At 37.6% G+C, this 22,868-nt stretch overlaps 1 protein-coding gene across 1 annotated transcript in view; it reads right to left on the bottom strand.

Annotated features, from left to right (window-relative positions):
* LOC128657028 (gastrula zinc finger protein XlCGF57.1-like) overlaps positions 1-22,868 on the bottom strand; it is a 151,623-nt gene that overhangs the window by 126,220 nt on the left and 2,535 nt on the right. The window contains exons 3-5 of the mRNA XM_053711255.1: positions 19,354-19,458; positions 2,900-3,047; positions 2,593-2,673 (exon numbers count right to left, since the gene is read on the bottom strand). Coding sequence (XP_053567230.1) covers positions 2,593-2,673; positions 2,900-3,047; positions 19,354-19,458 — 334 coding nt within the window. The remainder of the gene's footprint in view (positions 1-2,592; positions 2,674-2,899; positions 3,048-19,353; positions 19,459-22,868) is intronic.

Here is a 22,868-nt window from a genome sequence, read left to right as displayed (position 1 = left end):
TTCCTGCATTGGAGATTCCAGCTGACAAGTTACACTCCGATCTTCTGTTTTCACAACTATGCCAGTATTAAAGGGACAGTAAACTAGGGGGGGCGTGTCTAAACTGTGACCTGAAACAGTTGCATATTCCTAGACTCCAGGCGAATCTCCATAATCCGTCAGTTAAAGGAGTTCAATTACAGCAGAATAGTCGAATATATCCACTGCAATATCATAGCATATAGCCGTGCCAAACATATCTTGCATTGGGCTGTATTAGTGAATCTGGAGCTTGGCATCAGACGTTAAGGGCCTGGCAGGACACAGCAGGCAACCATACCCCCCTCAGAAGGCCGAGGCATTTTGCCTCAACTGAGCACACTGATCTACCACTGTGAGCAACAACAACAACTTGGACAATACACGAAGAGGGCTGATTAAAGAAAGAGGACAACAAACACTTTTTCAGCAAAACACAATAGACATAATAATAGCAGCAGGACCATGTGGCGTCGCCATTGGCTAAAGCTAGAAGCATTATTACAGCATTTAATGGATCGTGCTCCGATAGATTATTTAATGACCCGCTGCACAATTGAGACTGCAAAGAAAAGAACACCACATGAAACAACAGAGAGAATTTCTCCTGTTCCAGATAAATCGGCAAAAGGGGCCTAGACACACCAAGATCACTTTACCTATGGAGCACAGACAGCTATGCAGTTCAAAATTGCTTGAGTCATCAAACAACCCACCAAGAGAGGCCATAGCAGACACAGATTCTCCAAAACCAAAGACATCAATACACGACCTTCCTGCAACACAGAACGGTCCTTTAAAGAAGAGAGGATCTCTGTCACATACCACATCTTTAAAGGGGTTGGTGGTAGACCCCCAGAAGACAGTCTTTGCAAGACAGAGACCCTTCAACTGCATCAGCAACTTTGACAGAGGCAAGACAGCTATCCAATCTGCGGAACATACCCATAACCTGTATGGTAAAATACGAAATGAGGCCATCTTCAGAGAAACTCTAGAGGAAAATAATATACAATCCCCTTTGCATCCAATATGTGATGGAGCATATTTGCCTCGAGAGTCTTAAGTTAAAATAGAAGTCCGTTCATTTCTTCAACCAAAGTCCTGGGGATAAAGGACTGATCCCAAAATGACTAAAATATAACCTGTAATCTAGAAAGATTAGTATAGATATTTCATTAACACGTAATGCAGATTGTTAGTTTTAAATAGTATTATCCAATGTGTTTCCTCTTATACAATTGTTAGTTTAATGTTTGCTTCTACAATGCTGTATTTAAGCCTTAAACCTTGTATTAAGATGTTTGACAACTCATTGATAAGAATATATTACTCGGTCCAAGAGTGACCTATTAATTTGTTGAAAAGGAAAAAGAAAATGAGGACTATAACCAATTGTAAACATTTTTGATCAAGTATGATATGAATATTTTATGATTTGCTTATCTTTTCTTTTGTATGATGTATACTCTTTGTCCTCAATAAAAATTAAAATTAAAAAAAGGGACAGTAAACTTAAAAAATAATGTGATATAATTCTGCACATAGTGCGGAATTATATAACAATCTTAATGGCAGCTTTCAAAATCAAAAGCTTTGAGATATTTTAGCTCTCAAAGTTGCACTTACCTTGTCTTCTCTCCAGGCTCTTCTGATCAGGTCTTGGTTTTCAAAAGCACTTCACGGGCGCGCTGTCTAATCACAGCACTCCCAATCGCGCCATTGAACTGAATGTAGCTCGCTCCCGCTCTGGTAGCGGGGGCGAGATAGATTCAGTTAATTTCAGAGCTTCAACGTACATATAATAATCTGTAGATTAGATAATGTTCCACTACAGTCATAGATTCAAAAGAATAATTATATTGCAAAGTACCAGTTGCCAATTTATCCCTATATTAAGTCATATATTTATTAAAGGCAAAAATAACTTATTCACAACAAATCAGAGTTTTCAGAATACAATTTGATGAACTAGAGGGTGAGCAGAAGGAATAGGGAGGGCACAAGTGTGTGTACCATTTACATGAAGCAGAGGGTGAGAGAGAAGGGAAGGCATGTGTGTGTCCTTTAGATTAAGCAGAGAGTGAAAAAAAAGGGAAGAGAGGGCACGCGCATGTGTTATTTCACTAAAAGCAGAGGGTGAGAGAGAAGGCGACAGAGGGTGTGTTTGTGCCATTTATATGAAGCATATGGTGAGAGAGAAAGGAAGAGATAGCATGTGTGTTCTATTTACATAAATCAGAGGGTGAGAGAGGGCATGTGTGTGTTCTATTTACATAAATCAGAGGGTGAGAGTGAAGAGAAGAGAGGGCATGTGTGTGTACTATTTACATAAATCAGAGGGTGAGAGTGAAGAGAGGGCATGTGTATGTACTATTCACATGAAACAGAGGGTGAGAGAGAAGAGAGGGCAAGTGTGTGCATGGTATTTGCATGAAGCAGAAGATGAGACAGAAAGGAAGACAAGGTATGTTTATGAACCAAACCAATTGTATTATTGCCATCTGTCTGTATTGAGGTTCATTTCAGAATCTGAGTTTTCTAACTGTGAAGCTTATACCATAGATCACTCACCTACAGAGATATCCGATGGCTGAATATTCTGTACTGCATATGCTCCTGCGTCTAGAGGTTTATCACTGTGACCTGTTAGTTCTAAAAGAGAATACAATTAGTTTCCTTTGCTAATCATGCAACAATGTATTCTAATTTTACCTGTACAAAAAAGTGTTAATATTTATGTTGGGTATAAAACTTGTTTAGAATCAGAGAGCTCATTAGATCACACATAATGGATTCACTGTAGATTTACACTCTTTCAGTTACTTCTGTAGTGCATGTGCATTTCCTGAGTGAGATATTTATTACTACACAGCGTTACCTGAGCTCTTGTTTCCTGGGATCTCCATAGTCCTTAGTACTTGGTGATTCTCCATCATGGCGTCTTTGTAAAGCTCCTTGTGTCCCTCTATATACTCCCACTCCTCCATAGAGAAATACACAGCAACATCACCACACTTTATAGGCACCTGAAACACAAACAACTCATTCAGCGCTGACACAGGGACTGGTTCTGTCACACACTTTTATTGACAGAGCCAGGATAATGTTACTGAGAACATACAGAGACACAGACAGCAGGTAGGAAATATACACAGGGCCAGATGGGTCAATAAGAAGAATTACTGAGCCCTGACACTGGTATAATGTCACATTCCCTAGCAGTGCTCACACCATTCCCCAGCAATTCAAATTTTCTAACCATAAGACCAAGTGCTGGAATGTGACCTTTAAAGTCATATATATGCCACCACTTATCCAAACTAAATATTACGCTCTAGATTAGTCAAGAGATACATTAGTCTGTGCTACAGGTAATCAGTATTTCCTGAATGGGTATTAGAAGTAGAAAAAAAGAAAAAACAAAGAGAACTTTTGCTATATAAAATAAAAACTCCAGACTTTATTTCAGGAACTTATCCATCGTAAAAATGAACATCAGACCACTAAGCACAAAATCTGCACACACAGTAAATATTGTATGTATTGTAACAAGAAGCTTTGGCAACCACTGTATTCTAGGGTTTAAATGCAAAAGAGGACAATACAGTTAACGTTTTCAAAACGTTATTTTCTTTCAAAATAGCAAGGTGACTTTAACAGCAGCATACAGTTTGTTCACAGGTAAGGCAAAAGGACAAGCTTCTCTGTACAAGCTTCCAAAACAGGAAATCTCTGTCTGCATTGTCTGCAGCAACACAAATGTCCTTCACAGAATGTAACAGCAAACAGAAATCCATCAAAACGTTTAGTACATAATATTTTTCACAACACATTAGATCAGGCCTCCTGCCTGGCTGTAATCTACTTAGCTAGAGAAATGATTCCCTTTTAAACCCTAGGAGCAGTAATCATGAGCCACACCTGAGTATAATTGTCTTTAACAGCTGTAAGGTATTCACAACTAAGAAACACTAATCACTTCCCTGGGGTTTCTTAGCAAAATGGTGAAGTGAAATGTATTAAACTTGGTCTAATATATACTCCCTCTATCACCAAACCAGACTTTCTGTCACACTTCCTCCCCCCAGCTCACACTAGGTGGAGTGAGCGACCATAGACATTAAAGAGTGTACCCTTGAAAGACCATCCGCATTGCCCTGCAAAAGACCTGCTCTGTGCTGAACAATGAAATGAAAAGGCTGCAGACTAAGAAACCATCTAGTCACTCTTGCATTCCTCTCCTTATTCTGACTCATCCATTTGAGAGGAGCATGATCTGTAATCAACCTGAATTTCCTCCCCAACAAATAGTACCGAAGAGACTCCAAAGCCCACTTAATAGCTAAACATTCTTTTTTCAACAATAGAGTAATTTTTCTCTTAATGGTTTAATTTTCTACTAAGAAATAATACAGGATACTCCTCCACTTGATACACTTGAGAAAGAACAGCCCCCACACCCACATCAGAAGCATCAGTCTGCACTATAAAATCTTTACAAAAATCTGGAGTTACCTAAACTGAATAGGCACAAAGTGCATCTTTCAAATGCTTAAAAAGCCTTGTCTGCTTCTGTAGACCATTTAACCATCACTGGTGATTTTGCCTTTGTTAGATCAGTTAAAGGAGCAGCTATTGTAGCAAAATCTTGAATAAACCTTCTATAATATCCAGTCAAACCCAAAAAAAGCTCTAACTTGTTTCTTAGTTAGGGGCTGGGGACAGTTTTGTATGGCTTCTATTTTAGTTGTCTGTGGCTTAACTAATCCTCTCACAATTGTATATCCAAAGTACTTCGCTTCCTCTAAACCAATGGTAGATTTTGAAGGATTCACAGTTAACCCAGCAGAGAAAATGGAGTTAAGAACTGCCTGAACATTTTGGAAGATGTGACTCCCAATCTGTAATATAAATGATTACATCATCAAGGTAAGCTGCAGCATAATGAAAATGGGGCTTTAGAATTCTATCCATCATCACTGAAATGTTGCAGGAGCATCATGTAACCCAAAAGGCAAAACTGTATACTGAAACAACCCATCTGGAGGCAAAAAACAGTTTTCTCCTTTGCCTGATCAGTGAGGGGTACCTGCCAATAGCCTTTTGTTAAATCAATTGTTGTTAAATAACATGCTTTTCCTAGTCTTTCTATTAACTCATCAACCCTAGGCATTGGGTAGGTATCACATTTTTCAATACAATTTAATTTACGATAATCATTACAAAATCGTAAAGTACCATCCGGTTTAGGAACTAACACAATTGGACTTTTCCAATCACTGTGTGATTCTTTAATCACCCCAAGTTTTAACATTTTTTCCACCTCCAAATGAAATAGCCTCCCTACGGGCTTCACAAACTCTATAGGGTTTAAGGGAAACTTTTTCCCCTGGTTCTGTAACTATGTCATTGTAATGAATCCAGTGCTCAGTTACCAGAAAAGGTTTAAATGTAGCTCTTTTGTCTAACAATTTCTGCAAACACAGACTCAGTTTGGTCAGAAAAGGAAACAGTGAGCAATTAATTGCCAGTAGGAGTGGATACAAGGTAACACAAATTACCTCTAATCAGAAGTATAATGAACAAGGTTATTGGATGGATTCACTATAGTAATCAAATGTCACAGTTGTATTCCAGATAGTAAAGTAGAATCCTTCACACACATTCACCCATAAAATATTTACAGTCTCAAACACACAGTCTGTCTCAGGTTGATAAATAAACTTATGCACAGCTGAGTCAGGAATCAGGAATGTAACTTACACAGAGCTGAGGAGTAGCAGGTAGTCTGGATTAACTTTGGAGTAATGGTAGCTGAGAAAGAGGACAAATCCTAGTAAGCTGTAAGCAGATAGAAAGTTACAGGAACGATTTACCTGAGAGGCTTCACGGAGGAGCAGCGGTGCTGTATTGAAGGCTTGCGGTGAATGTGTGACTCACTTCCGGTTAGCAGAAACAGAAGTTGGAGAGTAGCTGTGGTATCGCGGTCAGTGATGGAAACTGACCGGCGCTGCAAAGGGAGAGCTGCAAATGGATTTTCCAGTAGCGGTTATGCACAGGTAAATAGGGCATAAAGTTAATCACTCTGGAACAAAAGTAGATCCACAAGGTCAAACTGTGGATAGTTGATAGAGATCCCCTGAGGGTTCTAGGAATTGGTAATGGACCTGAAGTTGTGGCAAAAGGTTACAAACGAAAGGCTGCTTGTATTCTCAATAATCAGGCAAGGTCTGGAAGTAGGAGGCTCCCTTTTAAAGGAGTGAAGTGCATGCAGGGAGATCCCTTAAAGGTATATCACATATCCCCCACCTCAAGGGCAGGTGACAACAGAACGGTGACTGGGCTTCCCAGGATACCGTTGATGGAAAGCGGAGAGTAGAGCAGGCGCATGAACATCCTTATGAGACTCCCAGGAGTTGCTTTCAGGGCCATAGCCCTTCCATTGGATCAGGTACTGGACAATGCCGCAACGGATTCGGGAGTCAAGGATGGACTCTACCTCGTACTCCAACTGATCTTTGTGGTAGATAGGTGGAGGTGGAGGAACCTGGCGAAGAGAGAGGTCAGCATCATAAGGCTTGATCAAAGACACATGAAACGTAGGATGAACAGTTAGATCTTTTGGCAAAGTCAACCGAACTGCGTTCGGGTTGACGACGGCCTCAATGGGAAACGGACCAATAAATTGATTGGCTAACTTTTTGCAAGGTACACTAAGTTTCAAATACTTGGTAGACAATAAAACCATGTCACCTATCTTGTAGGTGGGACTTGGGGAATGATGTAAGTCATAATACTTCTTTTGATGTTCCCGAGCTTCCAAGAGATGCGTCTTAAGCAATTGGAGTCTATCCTGTAAAGTGTTACTGAACTCTTGAGCCCCTGGACAATTCACTGTAGTAGGAGACAATGTGATAGTGGTTGGGTGGAAACCATATGTAGCAAAGAATGGCGTGACTTTGGTTGAAGATGAGATAGAATTATTATAAGAGAACTCCGCCATCGGAAGGTAATCAACCCAATCGTCCTGAAGATGACTCAGATAACACCGTAGGAATTGTTCCAATGTCTGGTTCAACCGTTCAGTCAGACCATTTGACTGAGGATGAAAAGCAGTGGTGTATCGTGTATCTATTTGTAGGAGTTTACAGAGAGACCTCCAGAATGCTGAGGTGAACTGAGTACCCCGATCAGTGATGATAGTAGTAGGTAAGCCATGCAATCTGACTATATTGTCGAGAAATACCTTTGCAGTGATGATGGCTGTAGGTAAACTCTTAAGTGGAATGAAATGACCAAGTTTTGTTAAATGGTCTATAACCACTAGAATGGTAGTGTGGTTTCGTGAAACTGGAAGGTCTACAATGAAATCCATTGATATGGTGGACCATGGCATATCTGGTACGGGTAGATTAACTAATAAACCAATAGGTTTTTTGTGTGCCACTTTATTTCTTGCACAGGTATCACATGTTTTTAGATGGTGTATGACGTCTAGTTTCAACTGAGGCCACCAAAAGTATCGTTTTATTAAATCAGTAGTTTTTTGTACTCCTTTATGTCCAGACAAGACACTGTCATGAAAATGATTCAATATCACCTTCCTAAGAGCTTTGGGGACATATAACCTATTATTATGGTATAGTAAACCTGTTGTGGAATCATTCTCACAAGCTGCTGGGTGATCAGTCTCTTTCCGTGTTTCGAGGAGTATGTCTTTTTCAAGGTTAGAAAGTGAACTTATAAATTTCTCTTCTGGAATTATAGGATTGAGGTTTTCAGAATGGTTCACTGAATCGGACATTCTAGAAAGAGCATCCGCTCTAATATTAGTGTGTCCTGGTCGGTACGTAATCATAAAATTAAAACGATCCAAAAAGAGAGACCACCTGACTTGGCGTGCTGAGAGAGTCTTACTTTTCTTCAAATATTCAAGGTTTTTGTGGTCAGTAAAAATGAGAAAAGGTTCTTTTGCACCTTCTAATAAATGCCTACCAATGTTCTAAGGAACTTTTAATTGCTAAAAGTTCCTTATCACCAATGCTATAGTTGGATTCGGCTGGAAGTAGAGTTCTGGAGTAAAAGGCCACAGGGTGTGTTTCTTGATTTCTTTTTCCTTTTTGTGATAGCACTGCTCCTATGCCAGTGTTGGAGGCATCAACTTCTACAATGAATTGGGATTGGTAATCCGGTAAAGTCAGTACCGGTGCTGTGGAGAAACAGTGTTTAAGTTTGTTGAAAGCTTTTTCAGCTTCTTCATTCCAATGGTATTTATGGGTTTTTCTTGTAAGTTGTGTTAATGGTCGTACAATAGTAGAAAAGTCTTTGATGAACTTTCTGTAGAAGTTCGAGAAACCCAGAAACCTCTGCAGTGCTCGAACAGATCGTGGTATGGTCCAATCCTGGATAGCTTTTATTTTTTCAGGATCCATTTGGACCATATTTGGTGATAGGATATAACCAAGGAATTTAATTTGCTTGACATGGAAATTACATTTTTCCAGTTTAGCGAATAATCTATGTTGTCTTAAGCGGGTCAGAACCCAGCGCACGTGTTTCACGTGGTCTTGTAAGTTGGTGGAATAGATAAGGATATCATCCAGATAAATCACAACACATACATCCATTAAATCTCGGAATATCTCATTAATGAAGTGTTGGAAAGTTGCTGGTGCGTTACTTAAGCCAAAAGGCATAACGTTGTACTGAAATAACCCATAACTGGTACGAAAAGCTGTTTTCCATTCATCTCCTTTCTTGATCCGGATTAAATTGTACGCCCCCTTTAAGTCTAATTTAGTATAAATGGTGGCATTGGTGAGTCTTTCCAGTAATTCTGGTATTAGAGGCAAAGGGTAACGGTTTTTAACTGTAATCGCGTTTAAGGCTCTGTAATCTATTATGGGTCTTAAACTTAAATCTTTATTTTTAACAAAAAATATACCAGCTGCAGCTGGTGAGGTGGAGTGTGAAATAAAACCCTTTTTAAGGTTATCGTCTAAGTATGAACGCAAATGAGTGAGCTCATCCTGGGATAGAGGATATATTTTACCATAGGGTATTTGAGATCCTGGTATTATTTCTATGGGGCAATCAAATTCACGGTGTGGTGGCAAAGATTCAGCCTCTTTCATATCAAATACGTCTACCAAATCAGAATATGCCGTTGGTATACCATTCTCAATAGAAGATATGGAACAGTGTGGGTAACATGTATTTGTGCAGTATTCAGATCTTAAACTTATCTTATCCTTTAACCAATTAATGCTTGGATTATGTGTCTTTAACCACTTGTATCCCAAGATAACAGTGTGCCTATCAATAGGAATAATATCATATGTAAGATATTCTGTGTGACCATCTTTAGTTGTTGTGAGTAAGGGAATAGTATGGTGTGTAATTGGGCCCTTCTGTATCAGAGTACCATCTATTAACTTCACAAAAACCGGTTGCTGTTTACACACTATGGGAATTTTATTTTTCAACATCAATGTATATTCCTGAAGCCCCGGAATCTATTAATGCTTCACTCTGGATGTGGAGTCGGTCCCACTGTAGGGAGAGAGAAACAGTGAGCTGGGTAGCAATAGTTAAATTACATAATGATGTTACATTCATGGCCTTACCCTTCTTTTGTTTTGCTAGGAGGGGGCAAGTTGAGACTGTGTGCTCCTTGTGAGCGCAGTACAAGCATAAATTTCCTAATCTTCTTCTTGTTTTCTCCTCTTGAGTCAGAGGTCCTTTGATTGCCCCAATCTCCATTGGGGTGCTGGAAGCCAAATTTCTGTCCTGGGTGTACGATGAGGGATAGATGCGCTTAACAGAGGGGTCATACATGCCTTTTTCAGCTTTTCTCTCCCTCAGACGTCTATCCAACGTAGTGCTTAACTTAATTAAACCAGTAAGTGTTTCAGGAAGTTCCAGTCGAGAGAGTTCATCTTTTAAGGATTCGGACAACCCTAGGCGGAACTGGTTACGGAGGCTTACCTCATTCCATAATGAGTCAGAGGCCCACATCTGGAAATCGGTAGTGTATTCCTCTACAGTCCGTTTCCCTTGTTTGAGTGACCGAAGTTTAGTCTCAGCTTGTAGTTGGCTGTTTGAGTCTTCATAAAGATTTGTCATTGCTGCAAAGAAAGCATTTAAGGAATCTAAAATGGGGTTATTTTGCTCAAAAAATCTGTTAGCCCAAGTGCGTGGTTCTCCTAATAAGTAAGAAATTGTGGTGCAGACCTTAATCCTATCTGAATGGTAGGTGCGTGGTTTCAGTGAGAACAACAGGTTGCAAGCATTTTTGAAATCACGGAACTCAGATCTTTTCCCAGAGAAAGGTGTTGGTGTATGTACTTGTGGTTCTGGTATATCCACTTGTTTAGGTGTTAAACAGTCTTTTATCATAGCTTTTATAGCTTTATTCTCTGTCTGAATCTCCTGTATGGCATGGGCTAAGTATTCCAATTTCTGGTACACATTACTGAATTAATTTTTTACTGTGGGATCCATGTTTAATAATCAAAACAGGACCTGTTCTAGGCCTGATTATTATGTAATGAATCCAGTGCTCAGTTACCAGAAAAGGTTTAAATGTAGCTCTTTTGTCTAACAATTTCTGCAAACACAGACTCAGTTTGGTCAGAAAAGGAAACAGTGAGCAATTAATTGCCAGTAGGAGTGGATACAAGGTAACACAAATTACCTCTAATCAGAAGTATAATGAACAAGGTTATTGGATGGATTCACTATAGTAATCAAATGTCACAGTTGTATTCCAGATAGTAAAGTAGAATCCTTCACACACATTCACCCATAAAATATTTACAGTCTCAAACACACAGTCTGTCTCAGGTTGATAAATAAACTTATGCACAGCTGAGTCAGGAATCAGGAATGTAACTTACACAGAGCTGAGGAGTAGCAGGTAGTCCGGATTAACTTTGGAGTAATGGTAGCTGAGAAAGAGGACAAATCCTAGTAAGCTGTAAGCAGATAGAAAGTTACAGGAACGATTTACCTGAGAGGCTTCACGGAGGAGCAGCGGTGCTGTATTGAAGGCTTGCGGTGAATGTGTGACTCACTTCCGGTTAGCAGAAACAGAAGTTGGAGAGTAGCTGTGGTATCGCGGTCAGTGATGGAAACTGACCGGCGCTGCAAAGGGAGAGCTGCAAATGGATTTTCCAGTAGCGGTTATGCACAGGTAAATAGGGCATAAAGTTAATCACTCTGGAACAAAAGTAGATCCACAAGGTCAAACTGTGGATAGTTGATAGAGATCCCCTGAGGGTTCTAGGAATTGGTAATGGACCTGAAGTTGTGGCAAAAGGTTACAAACGAAAGGCTGCTTGTATTCTCAATAATCAGGCAAGGTCTGGAAGTAGGAGGCTCCCTTTTAAAAAGGAGTGAAGTGCATGCAGGGAGATACCTTAAAGGTATATCACAGTCATGTTTAATTATGTTAGTTCTCCCTGGCATCATGGAAAAAAACTCTCTGTTCCTTCTAATAAAGTCCTTGACCTCTTGCTTTTGATGCACAGATAGGTTTCAGAAATATTTACCTCTGGCTCAGTAACAGGTATCTCTGTTGTATTTACCGCACACAAAACCTCCCTATCCTTCCAGGGCTTCAATAAATTAATGTGATATATCTGCTCATGTTTTCTTCTCCCTGGCTGACTCACCTTATAGTTTACATCACCCACCTTTTCAATTATCTCATATGGGCCGTGCCAAGTAGCCAAAAATGTATTTTCTACTGTAGAGACTAAAACTAGTACCCTGTCACCAGGCTGAAACACTCTAACCCTAGAATTATGATTATAACTGTGTTTTTGTGCTTCTTGGGCTTTTCCCATATGTTACATAACTATGGGAATGACAGCCTCCATTCGATCCTGCATTTGAGATATATGCTCAATAACACTTCTATAGGGTGTAGTTTCCTGTTCCCATGTCTCTTTAACAATATCAACTAACCCCATGGATGTCGACCATACAAAAGTTCAAAAAGGTCAAAACCCTGTGGAGGCCTGAGGAACTTCCCTGATAGAAAACATTAAATAAGGCAATAAAAGGTCCCATTTTTTTCCATCCACATCAATTGCCTTCCGTAACATACTCTTTAGGGTCTTATTGCTGTTTGAGGGTGAAATACTGAAGTTTTCAGATGCTTAATATGGAGCAGTTTACACAATTCTTTTGTAACCTTAGACATAAAAGGAGTCCCTTGATCTGTCAAAATTTCTTTTGGTATACTTACTAAACATAAGTTCCTTTGCTATAAATTTTGCAGAACTATTACATAGAGATACTGCCTCATGGTAGCATGTTGCATAATCCACGACAACCAGTATATACTAGTGTCCTCTGGCTGACTTCACCAGGGGACCTATCAAGTCCATAGCAATTCTTTCGAATGGCACATAAATGATTGGTAAAGGCACTAATGGACTAAGAAAATCCTTAGTGGGAGCAGTTAGCTGGCACTTGGGACATGAAGAGCAATAATTATTAACATCCTTAAACACACCTGGCCAGTAAAACCTTCTTAGGATCCTTTCTTTAGTCTTATCCATTCCCAGATGCCCCCCTAGTATGTGATTATATTCAAGATTTAACATTGTATTAAGAAAAACTTGAGGTACCAACAACGGTTTAACAATACCTGTGCCCTTTTTGTCTACTCTGTATAGCAGGGTATAATTTACTTCAAAGTGAGGATAAGGCAATGGATTTCCTGGCTGTGAAATAACAATTTACAACGCGGGTATAATTTCCTGCTTCAGTCAAAGTGGGATCCTCCCATTGGGCACTTTTAAAATGACCACAATTAACCTCCAAATCTATTAAATCATCATTGCTTTCTGTACTAACACCTGGCTTATTATTCTAGATAGGCTGGTCTCCTATCAATAAAGGCATAGTACAATAAGTTTGACTTTTACTGATTTCTTCCAAATCAATTTCAGGAAAAGGAAACAAAAATCCTAAATTGTTTCATTCTCTTTGGACTCCTTAGCTGAATTTACTAATAAAGCCCATAATTCTAAAAATGTAGGAAAATCTTTTCCTATCACCACCTCATGAGCTAATTTGGGTACTACACCTACCCAATGTTTTAAAGAACCACATTGTGTTTCGAAATTTACATCAGCTGTAGCATATTCACGTTTATCACCATGAACACAAAGAATACCCATTTTATGCATATGATCTATAGTCACATCAGGTACTATAAATTTTGCCACTAATGTAACCATACTACCTGAATCAAGTAATGCTTTACACATTCTAACATTTACGGTCACCAAACACATGTGAGAGACATCACTATTATCAGGATGAATACAGTTAGACAAAAATGAGTGTGGCCCTGTATTATCACTTGTAATATATTCAAGCGCTAGATACACATAGACTCAAACGTGGTGCTGTTAGATTTGTCAGTTCAGTGGTAGTCAGCACTTATTATCGGATATGGTGTATCCACTTTTTGTAATTTATGTATACCTCATCGTCTCAAAGTAATCTTTTATTGAGTAGCAACAAAGTTATTTCATGGATACGTTACTGTAAACATCCAGTGAGTCCACTAATCTGGTAATCAAAAAAGCAAAGAAGAGACTTATTCGCCAGCAAACTGCACGCTTGTAATCCATGTGAACTGAAAAGCCGGTCCAAGCTTGACAGAAAGAGGAACTGGATGTTTACAGTAACTTCTCCATGGAATAACTTTGTTGCTACTCAATACAAGGTTACTTTAAGACGATGATGTATACATAAATTACAAAAAGTGGATACACCATATCCTATAATACGTACTGACTACCACTGAACTGGCAAATCTAACAGCACCACGTTTGAGTCTATGTGTATCTAGCACTTGAATACTATGTATACTTATATGGTTTAAGGCATTGTGGTTATACTGTATGCTTTCAAACTTGTATGTACTTACTGGAGGACGAACATAGATCCCTATTTATTACCATGATAGCCTGGACCTTCTTTTAAAGAGTGGCGCTATCCTCTGGTTTGGGTGTTGTTCATCTAGTAAGCACTACTGATATATGCTTTTGTTACAAGTCATGTTATTATCTACATGCTATTTTACATTCTGGCATAGATCCTCAGGTATTTTCTCATGTTGACACTTTTCCAGTTAACAAAAACTGGGTCATCCTCTGAGAGAGGTGTTGCCTTTGACTTATTTATGTAACAACGGATTTGCATGGATCCTCATTGATTTACTAAGGTAGCAGATTCATGTTGTAGTACAGGGCTACCCTCTGGTTGAGGTGTTGCATTTAACGTTTAAATACTTGCATATCTACCCATGTCTATTGGTTATAAGCTGGCCATGCTTTTTTAATTTATTGTATTATACATAACATATGTGCTATTAATATATTTATGGATTAATAAATATATTATAATGGATGCATCTGTTGGGGGAGTCGTCTGCTGAATCTATGCACTTAAGTGGACACAAGCCAAAATAAATTACTAATAGTTTGAACTCATTTGGTGTCATACCGTTATTATTGTGTATATTTATTGAATGCTGAAATCCCTGTCTTTTTAAGAGGATATATAAAATGTATCCTTTTCCTTTCTTCCTTCTAAACAAGTTAAAAAATGTGTCCTTCAGGGTCTGCACCACATCAATATTATTGAATTTTCCATTGTTCATTTCCCTCCCCATTCTATAGTATATTTATATTTAAATGTTCCTCTATCTCCCAGAGGAGTGTCCCTTGTATCTTGTAAATATAACTGCTGGTCTCTCACCCCCCCTTCTCCCTTGAACAGTCTAAACAGTTCTTGTAGGGTTCTGGCAAATAGGAGAGGAGGGTAAATCTGCTGGAGGTAGATGCAAAACTTCTCCTGCCACAATATACCTTTCCACTAAAGCAATCAGTTGGTCTGCAGTTTGAGGGTCACCCTGACCGACGCAGGGAAACAGGTAATCCTTGTTGAAAGCAATCCATCACCATTAACTCCACAATCTTATTAGTGGAGTTAACCTCTGGTCGCAGCCATTTCATGGCAAGGTGAATGAGGTCAAACATCTGTGATCTTGCAGCTTTATCAGATGCATATCTCCAAGAGTGGAATCTTTGAGCATGTACTGCATTAGTCACTCCTAGGCGTGCCAGGATCTCAGCCTTCAGCTTGTCATAGTCACTGGCTTGCTCCGGCTCTAGGTCAAAAGTAGCCTTTTGAGGTTCTCCACTTAAAAAAAAAAGGTGCAAGTATGCTCGCCCACTCATCTGCTGGCCATCCTTCTCTTTCTGCTGTTCTCTCAAAGGCAAGAAGATACACTTCAACATCGTCCGCTGCAGACATTTTTTGAATATAGTGACTAGCTCGTATAACTTTAGAGCCTTGACAGCCACCAGCAGGATCAGAGTTCAGTCTCTTAGATATAGCTTGAATCTATTGCCGCAAGGTGCATGTGGCGTTCTGCTGTTCCTCACAAATCTTCCTGAATGTTTCTGCTTGAATTGTAACCATTTGTTGCACCAGCACTTCAGTACTCTCTTTCTGTGTTTTTGACAAAATCATAGCGTTCTCCGCCTGTGCCAACACCAACTGCTGCAGAGCTGCACTGTTTTCAGCAGTTTTTCTATTGGCCTCCTGTTGCACAGTGGTAAACTGAATCAATGGTTTAATAACTTCCTCCATGTTGCTTGCAAATTATAAAAACCACAGACATAAAGTGTGGTATGTAACAAGAAGCTTTGGCAACCACTGTCTTCTAGGGTTTAAAAGCAATAGAGGACAATCCAGTTAAAGTTTTCAAAACTATATTTTCTTCCAAAATAGCAAGGTGACTTTAACAGCAGCATACAGTTTGTTCACAGGTAAGGCAAAAGGACAAGCTTCTCTGCACAAGCTTCTAAAACAGCAAATCTCTGCCTGCAGCAACACAAATGTCCTTTACAGAATGAAACGGCAAACAGAAATCCAGCAAGATGTTTAGTACATAATGTTTTTTCACAATACATCATATCAGGCCTTCTGTCTGGCTGTAATCTACTTAGCTAGAGCAGTGATGTGATTTTTAACCTTTTTTTTGCCGTGGCACACTTTTTTACATTAGAAAATCCTGTGGCACACCACCATCCCAAAATTTAAAAAAAAAAATCACACATTGTAGCCTAATACAGTATATATATATATATATATATATATATATATATATATATATATATATATATATATATATATATATATATACACACACACACACATACTGTATGTATTGTGCTGTTATGCCATGAATCCTACAAACTACCCCTGCACTGGGAGTAAAAAACAAGCAAAGTCACACTGTTGTCAGTCTGCCGTTGCACACCTGAGGATTTCTCACGGCACACTGGTTGAAAAACACTGAGCTAGAGAATGCTTCCCTTTTAAACCCTAGGAGCAGTAATCATGAGCCACACCTGAGTTTAATAGTCTTTAACAGCTGTACGGTATTCACAACTAAAAAAACACTAATCACTTCCCTGGGGTTTCATAGCAAAATGGTGAAGTGAAATGCATTAAACTTGGTCTAATATATACTCCCTCTATCACCAAACCAGACTTTCTGTCACAGTATGCACAGTATACTGTAAATATGGAATTAAGTGTTGGATTGCAAAATATCTGAACACAAATCCAAGGCTGACACGTTTCAGCTTCAATGCCATAATTATAGCCCTAAAAACACACTGATAAAACACTCTGATATAATCCTACCTTGTGTCTCATTGGTGATAAGATTTCATGATGTCACTACTTAATTTAAACAAAGAAAAAATGAGAACAGCACAATTATGGAGGAGTGCACGAAAAACCTCAGGACACTGCCAGGTCCCTAAACGAATAGTTAATGATAAAGATAGTCCTCAGCACTCAATATTTCAATATAGACAGTTTATTCCCATAGAAAAACAATGTTTTGGGGTCACAGCCCCTTATTCATGCTTTATCATTTACTTAATTTAAACAGATATCCAAATACATAAATATATCATTATTACTAAAAAGCACATTTACATATGAACCATCAATACAAAATATTATTTAAAATGTAATCATATTATATATACGAATTAATGGATAATATACAACAGATATAGCAACTATCTGATACAAAAATTCTGAGTTGAGCCCTTCTGGTATTCTAGTTCTAAGTTTTAAAATCCAATACATTTCTTGCTACTCCAACAATTTCAATTTATTGCCACCTCTTTTTGGACTTCTAACTTGTTCACGAATTCTCCAACGAACATCCCTGGTGGCTAACCCTGTATATTGCAACTTACATTTTGTGCCAGTAATTAAATAAACTACAACTGTGGTAGTGCAGTTAAACCTTTCCTCAATTTGTTCATTTATAACCATGGAACAAAAATGTGTACCTATGGCTACAAGTTCACAGGCTTTACAATCTGTATTCTCACACCTGTACACACCTTTAAATCTTAACCAGGAATTATTCAGAGAAGCAATTTTAGGGAGACAGAAAGGGACTATTATTTTGGCAAGTGTATGATTTCATCTGTAGCAAACCTGCAATCTTTTTGTACCTAATTTTCCAACTTCTTATCTGCTGCCAACAATTTACAATGTCTGTGGATGATATTACACACTTTATAATATTGTTCTAAATAATATTTAATGAATGTTACTTAATGTATCATACAGATATTTTATTTACCATCCAATAAAGATTGTCTATCCATATTAGCTACCTCACTGTAGGACTTATTAAATCACATACATCCTCTCTCTAGCAATCGTTCAGAAAGAGCTTCTGCTTGTCGTTCAAAATTGTCTTGATTAATGCAAATCCATTTCAATCTAATAAATTGGCCTTTTGAAACCCCATAAAGAACTTGTTTGGGATGGCAACTCTTACCATGTACTAAGGAGTTGCCTGATATGGGTTTTCTATACAGTTTGAATAAGGCTGTTCTTTTGTAACTTTCAATGTAATATCCAAATATTCAATTTGATGTTTCTGATACTGATAGGTAAAGTGTGAATCCCACTACATTAGTGTTTAATTAATCCACAAAGTCAGGTACCATCCCATATCAAAATCAGATGACCAATAAATTGTTAATAAAAATGAATTACCTAAAGAGGTTAATTTGTCCAAAGTCTTTAATGATTTGATGTTCGTTTTTAAGATGGATAAGTTCGCTAAATAAAGTTTAGAGTTTTCATTATATAGCACAAGTTCTATTCATTGTTTTTTGTACAAATTTTCTGGCTTGAGCTTGATTCTGCAGCTACGTTGTCCATGTTGAGCGGCATTGGATTAAACAGTCATGTGATTTACCCGCTGACAAGTTGGAGTTAGAAGAGGAAAGCTCCATGCGGTGTTAGATTGATAGCGTGCCCGCATGCATTGGGATTGTTTGTCTACATTGATACTAGAAGCCACACAAGGGTGAGTAAATAGACGTGACATATTAGTTTACTAGAACTGACAAACTCTGTTGTGGGGCATAACAGACAGGACGATCCTGGTGGATATTAATACGTATGGCTTTGTGTCTTCTACCTGTGAGCTTTGCATACTAGTTAACATAAAATTACTAGGTGTTTACCAGACTTCCCATAACTGTTGGTATTTGAAGTCACAAGTTAAAATATTTAACAAAACGTAATTAGTAAATCACATGCTTATAATGAGAGCCAAAGTTATCATGATATTACCAGATGATTATCACGTGCACAATGCATACAAATATAAACTTTTAATACCACTTTTTAAAAGCTGTAAACTGTTACAGTGGGCAGTACCCACAGGCATTATAGGCTACTTGATCGCTCCGCAATAAACACAAACTGCCCTCAAAGCATTTAACCTATAAATTGACAGGCCCCACTATAATAGTTCCCCAAAATCACTAAACCCCTAACAGCCATTAACCCCTAATCCATTTAACTCTGTTTTACAGGTTCTGGTAACTTTTCTTTGCATAAACAAATTTCTTTGAAATGTGGCAGCTTTGTGGCCATCCTCAGTAATAAGAAATGCTAAAAATGTTCTGTAAATGTTTGAATATTTGTGGTCTATTATAATATAATAATATATTTGTAGATGTTTTGTTTTTCAGGTTAAACCTGCTTTTTAAAGTATATACAAAAAAAAAATACATATGTTTGGTCCTTAGTGTGAAAAGGTTATATACCCCAAGTACAGAATAAGCGAGGGCATGTCAGGCTGCAATCAGCATATCGTAATCATTACAAACCATGTTAATATGTGTAAATAAACAAATACAGCCAGTGACAGGCACATGCAGCTGTTATTATGACATATTCCATCACCTCTCCTGTCAGCAGGTACATGATCTGCAGGGTGTGGGTCAGTATCCTCTCTGTTGTCGTCTTGTCCCCAGTCATGCGACTCGCTGTCAATGAGTTAGTCACACGCTGCAATAGTAAAACATAAAAACATCACTGACCCCTCTCACATCACCTGCGCGTATCCTGTTATCATATTCCCCATCTCATCACGGTCACAAGGCAAGGCATTGCAAAATATCTGCACACACAATAAATATTGCATATATGCACAGTAAATATCAGGAATTAAGTGTTGCATTGCAAAATATATGACAAACCTCAGTTGTTATACCTGCACTGAGAAAATGACATAAGCCCCGCCCTCAAACTTTGTGCAACAACAACACAGAGATGGATCAATGTATAACATAAATGTATCAAAAACTATTTGACATAACTGTATCCAAATCAGTGTATGAATGTGTTTAAAGATACAAATAAAAAGAGAGAAGCGCTCAACCGGAACGAACAATAGCATAATAGCTTGTTCTATGGCTAGTTACCACCCAGGAAGCAGCCTCTTTCTGCTCAACATGTGCCTTTCACAGAGAAGAACTTTCCTGAAGCATATCAGTCTGATCCTAACTCATGGCCATGATTGGTCAATCACTAGGGGAGGGTAATTTGGAGCCTATTTAAGGCCTGCATTTTCACATTGTTAATTTGTCAGAGGAAGGGACTGTTGCTGTCCCGAAACGTCACAATTTGAATTAAAACTTTTTGTCACAGTTGGAACTGTTCAGTGAGTGCTTCTTTGCTACATTATATTATTAACCTCATAGCACCCTGACAAGCTGCAAGAGTTGGTGAGAGTGCACTTACACCATTGTTTGGAATATATACATATATATATATATATATATATATATATATATATACACACACACACACATACATATATATATATACACACATACATATAGACACACACATATATAGTATATATCAGGAATTAAAAGGATATTAAACAGTGTGAAATTATAATATAAGATGTTTAAATATATGTAGATAAAAAGACTAGCATACACAAGGTCAAGGGTTCTAGCCCAGCCCAGAAATGTAGTTTAGCGTTCATTATTTTTACAGACCAAGTGTTAGCCTTTATCGGGATTCATTTCAGATATAACCCAATTACACACAAGAGGTAACAGTCAAAAAATGATCAAATTTTTAGAATATATATATATAGGCCATACACTTTTAGAAACGTCATCACAGGTGTTCCTCATTAATGCAAATATATGCTGTTTTTGTTTCATGTATATGTTTTTCTCTTTGGAATTATATGACATGCACATGTTTTCTGAATGCTGCTTAACACGACATCGATATGATTAATTTTTAATGTATTGTTTTTAAAATTCTTTGTTGTTAATTGTATGGAGATGACCTCCACATCAGATTCCGGGTCACTGTCAGGTATAAATAGTAACCTGTTAAACACCTTTGTATATTCCTGATGAAACGGTCCTTTACGGACTGAGAAACGCGTAGCAAATAAATACCTTGTTTTTATACAGACCCGGTTCTTTGCTATTTTATTACTGCTGCTTGCAGTGTTTTTATCCAGTTGGATTTTAAACAGCATTTTCCTTATACTGACATTATCAGTTTGCTTGGGATTAAGTTCGATCGTGTGAGCAGCACTTTGGGAAAACCAACACAGCCATTTGAATTTCTCCATTGGCGATCCGGCTTACTTCATGATTTACAGCTGATCTCATCTACCTCTCTCCACTTACCCACAGGTCTCCCGGGTGAGACCTCCAGCGTACTGACTGCTGGTCCTGAATGTCAGCCTGCCTGCACGCACCTAGTTGACTCAAGGTGCCACTCTATTTGTGAGTAGATTCTATGCAAATTATTGTTTTACAGTTGTTGTAAACTGATTCACACTATGTTGGCGCCCCTTGTCTTTCCATCCTCTTAGATTTCCAGATCCATCACACCGTGGACACAAGCGGAGCAAGCCTTATTTTACGAACATATGTTATCACCATATCCTTTATTTTGAAGTGGACTTTCCTCTTGTTTGAACACTTAATCACAATATTTCTAGGAATTGGACCCCCCTTTTTTTTTATTATATCGGACACTGGGATATATATATATATATATATATATATATATATTTATATATTTTCAAATTTATACACTCCTTGTATTTTTGTTTATGTTTTTCTATGCATTATTCTATTTCTTCTTATTGCATCACAGTTGTCCAAACTGTCACAGATTGGAAACAAGTTTTTACACTTGTTTTTTATAACATATGTACACCTGTTCTAACAATATATATACTTTTGGCTAAGAGATACACTTTAACAGATATCAATTAGAATCAGACACTATTAGGGTTACCAATTTCATATCACTGCCACTTTCACACTAGCGCGTCCCCTTAGTTTTTTCGTTTAGAAATCACTCTAATATATATATATATATATATATATATATATATATATATATATATATATATATATATATATATATATATATATATATATATATATATATATATATATATACACACATATATATATATATATATATATATATATATATACACACACATATATAGTATATATCAGGAATTAAAAGGATATTAAACAGTGTGAAATTATAATATAAGATGTTTAAATATATGTAGATAAAAAGACTACAGTATAATTTCATTATTTTTTTTTTTTTCCTTTTCCTGTAATTTAACGCTGAAATTTTTTGTTTTTTTTAAATTCCACTAAGTTTCTATAACGTATGGGTGCTGCCAAGTTTGGGCTTAAGTTGCCCCTTATCTGTTTCCCCTGCTGAAGACAATTAGATACAGATATAAAACAGGTTATAAAAGAAGGAATTTCACAGCCGGGTGTTATTATGAAGCAGTGTGGGGCAGTGTAATATTTTCTAATATTATATAATTTTCTGCATAATTTAACATAAATGTATTTCATGATAATTTGTGCAATAATTTAACGTTATATTGGCTAACATTTTAGCAGGGTGGTCACTAAACTCAGCCGGGTTGTGCACCCACTAAAAAGGTCCTGGGGAGAACACTGACTTTAATTACATAAACAGAGATAAATAGAAAACTAGTTCAACATCACTTTATAGAAACTAAAGTAATTTATAGAAATGAAAACTTTGTACATATATTTTCAATATTTAAACAAATAATAGAATTGTAAAAATACAATCTACATATTATTTACAAGACCAATCTTTGCTTTAAATACATCATGATGTCTAACATGCATTTACGGTTTGTTTCTTAAGGCGTTAACATTGCTTGCAAAATATCTGCCTACACAATAAAGGTTTTACATATGCACAGTATGTCTCAGCAATTAAGAGCTGCATTAGAAAAAGGTCTGCATGCAAAATACATTTTATAAGCATTTAAATGGTCATTTTGTTTGCAACATTCACATTTATTTGCAGTCCAGGGGCAAAAGCCTTAAGAATCTTTTTGAATATCCCCTTTGCAATGGGCAATT

This window comes from Bombina bombina, chromosome 4 (genome assembly GCF_027579735.1).
Source record: "Bombina bombina isolate aBomBom1 chromosome 4, aBomBom1.pri, whole genome shotgun sequence".
Lineage (NCBI taxonomy): Eukaryota > Metazoa > Chordata > Amphibia > Anura > Bombinatoridae > Bombina > Bombina bombina.
This window is presented reverse-complemented; position numbering and strand designations above follow the sequence as displayed.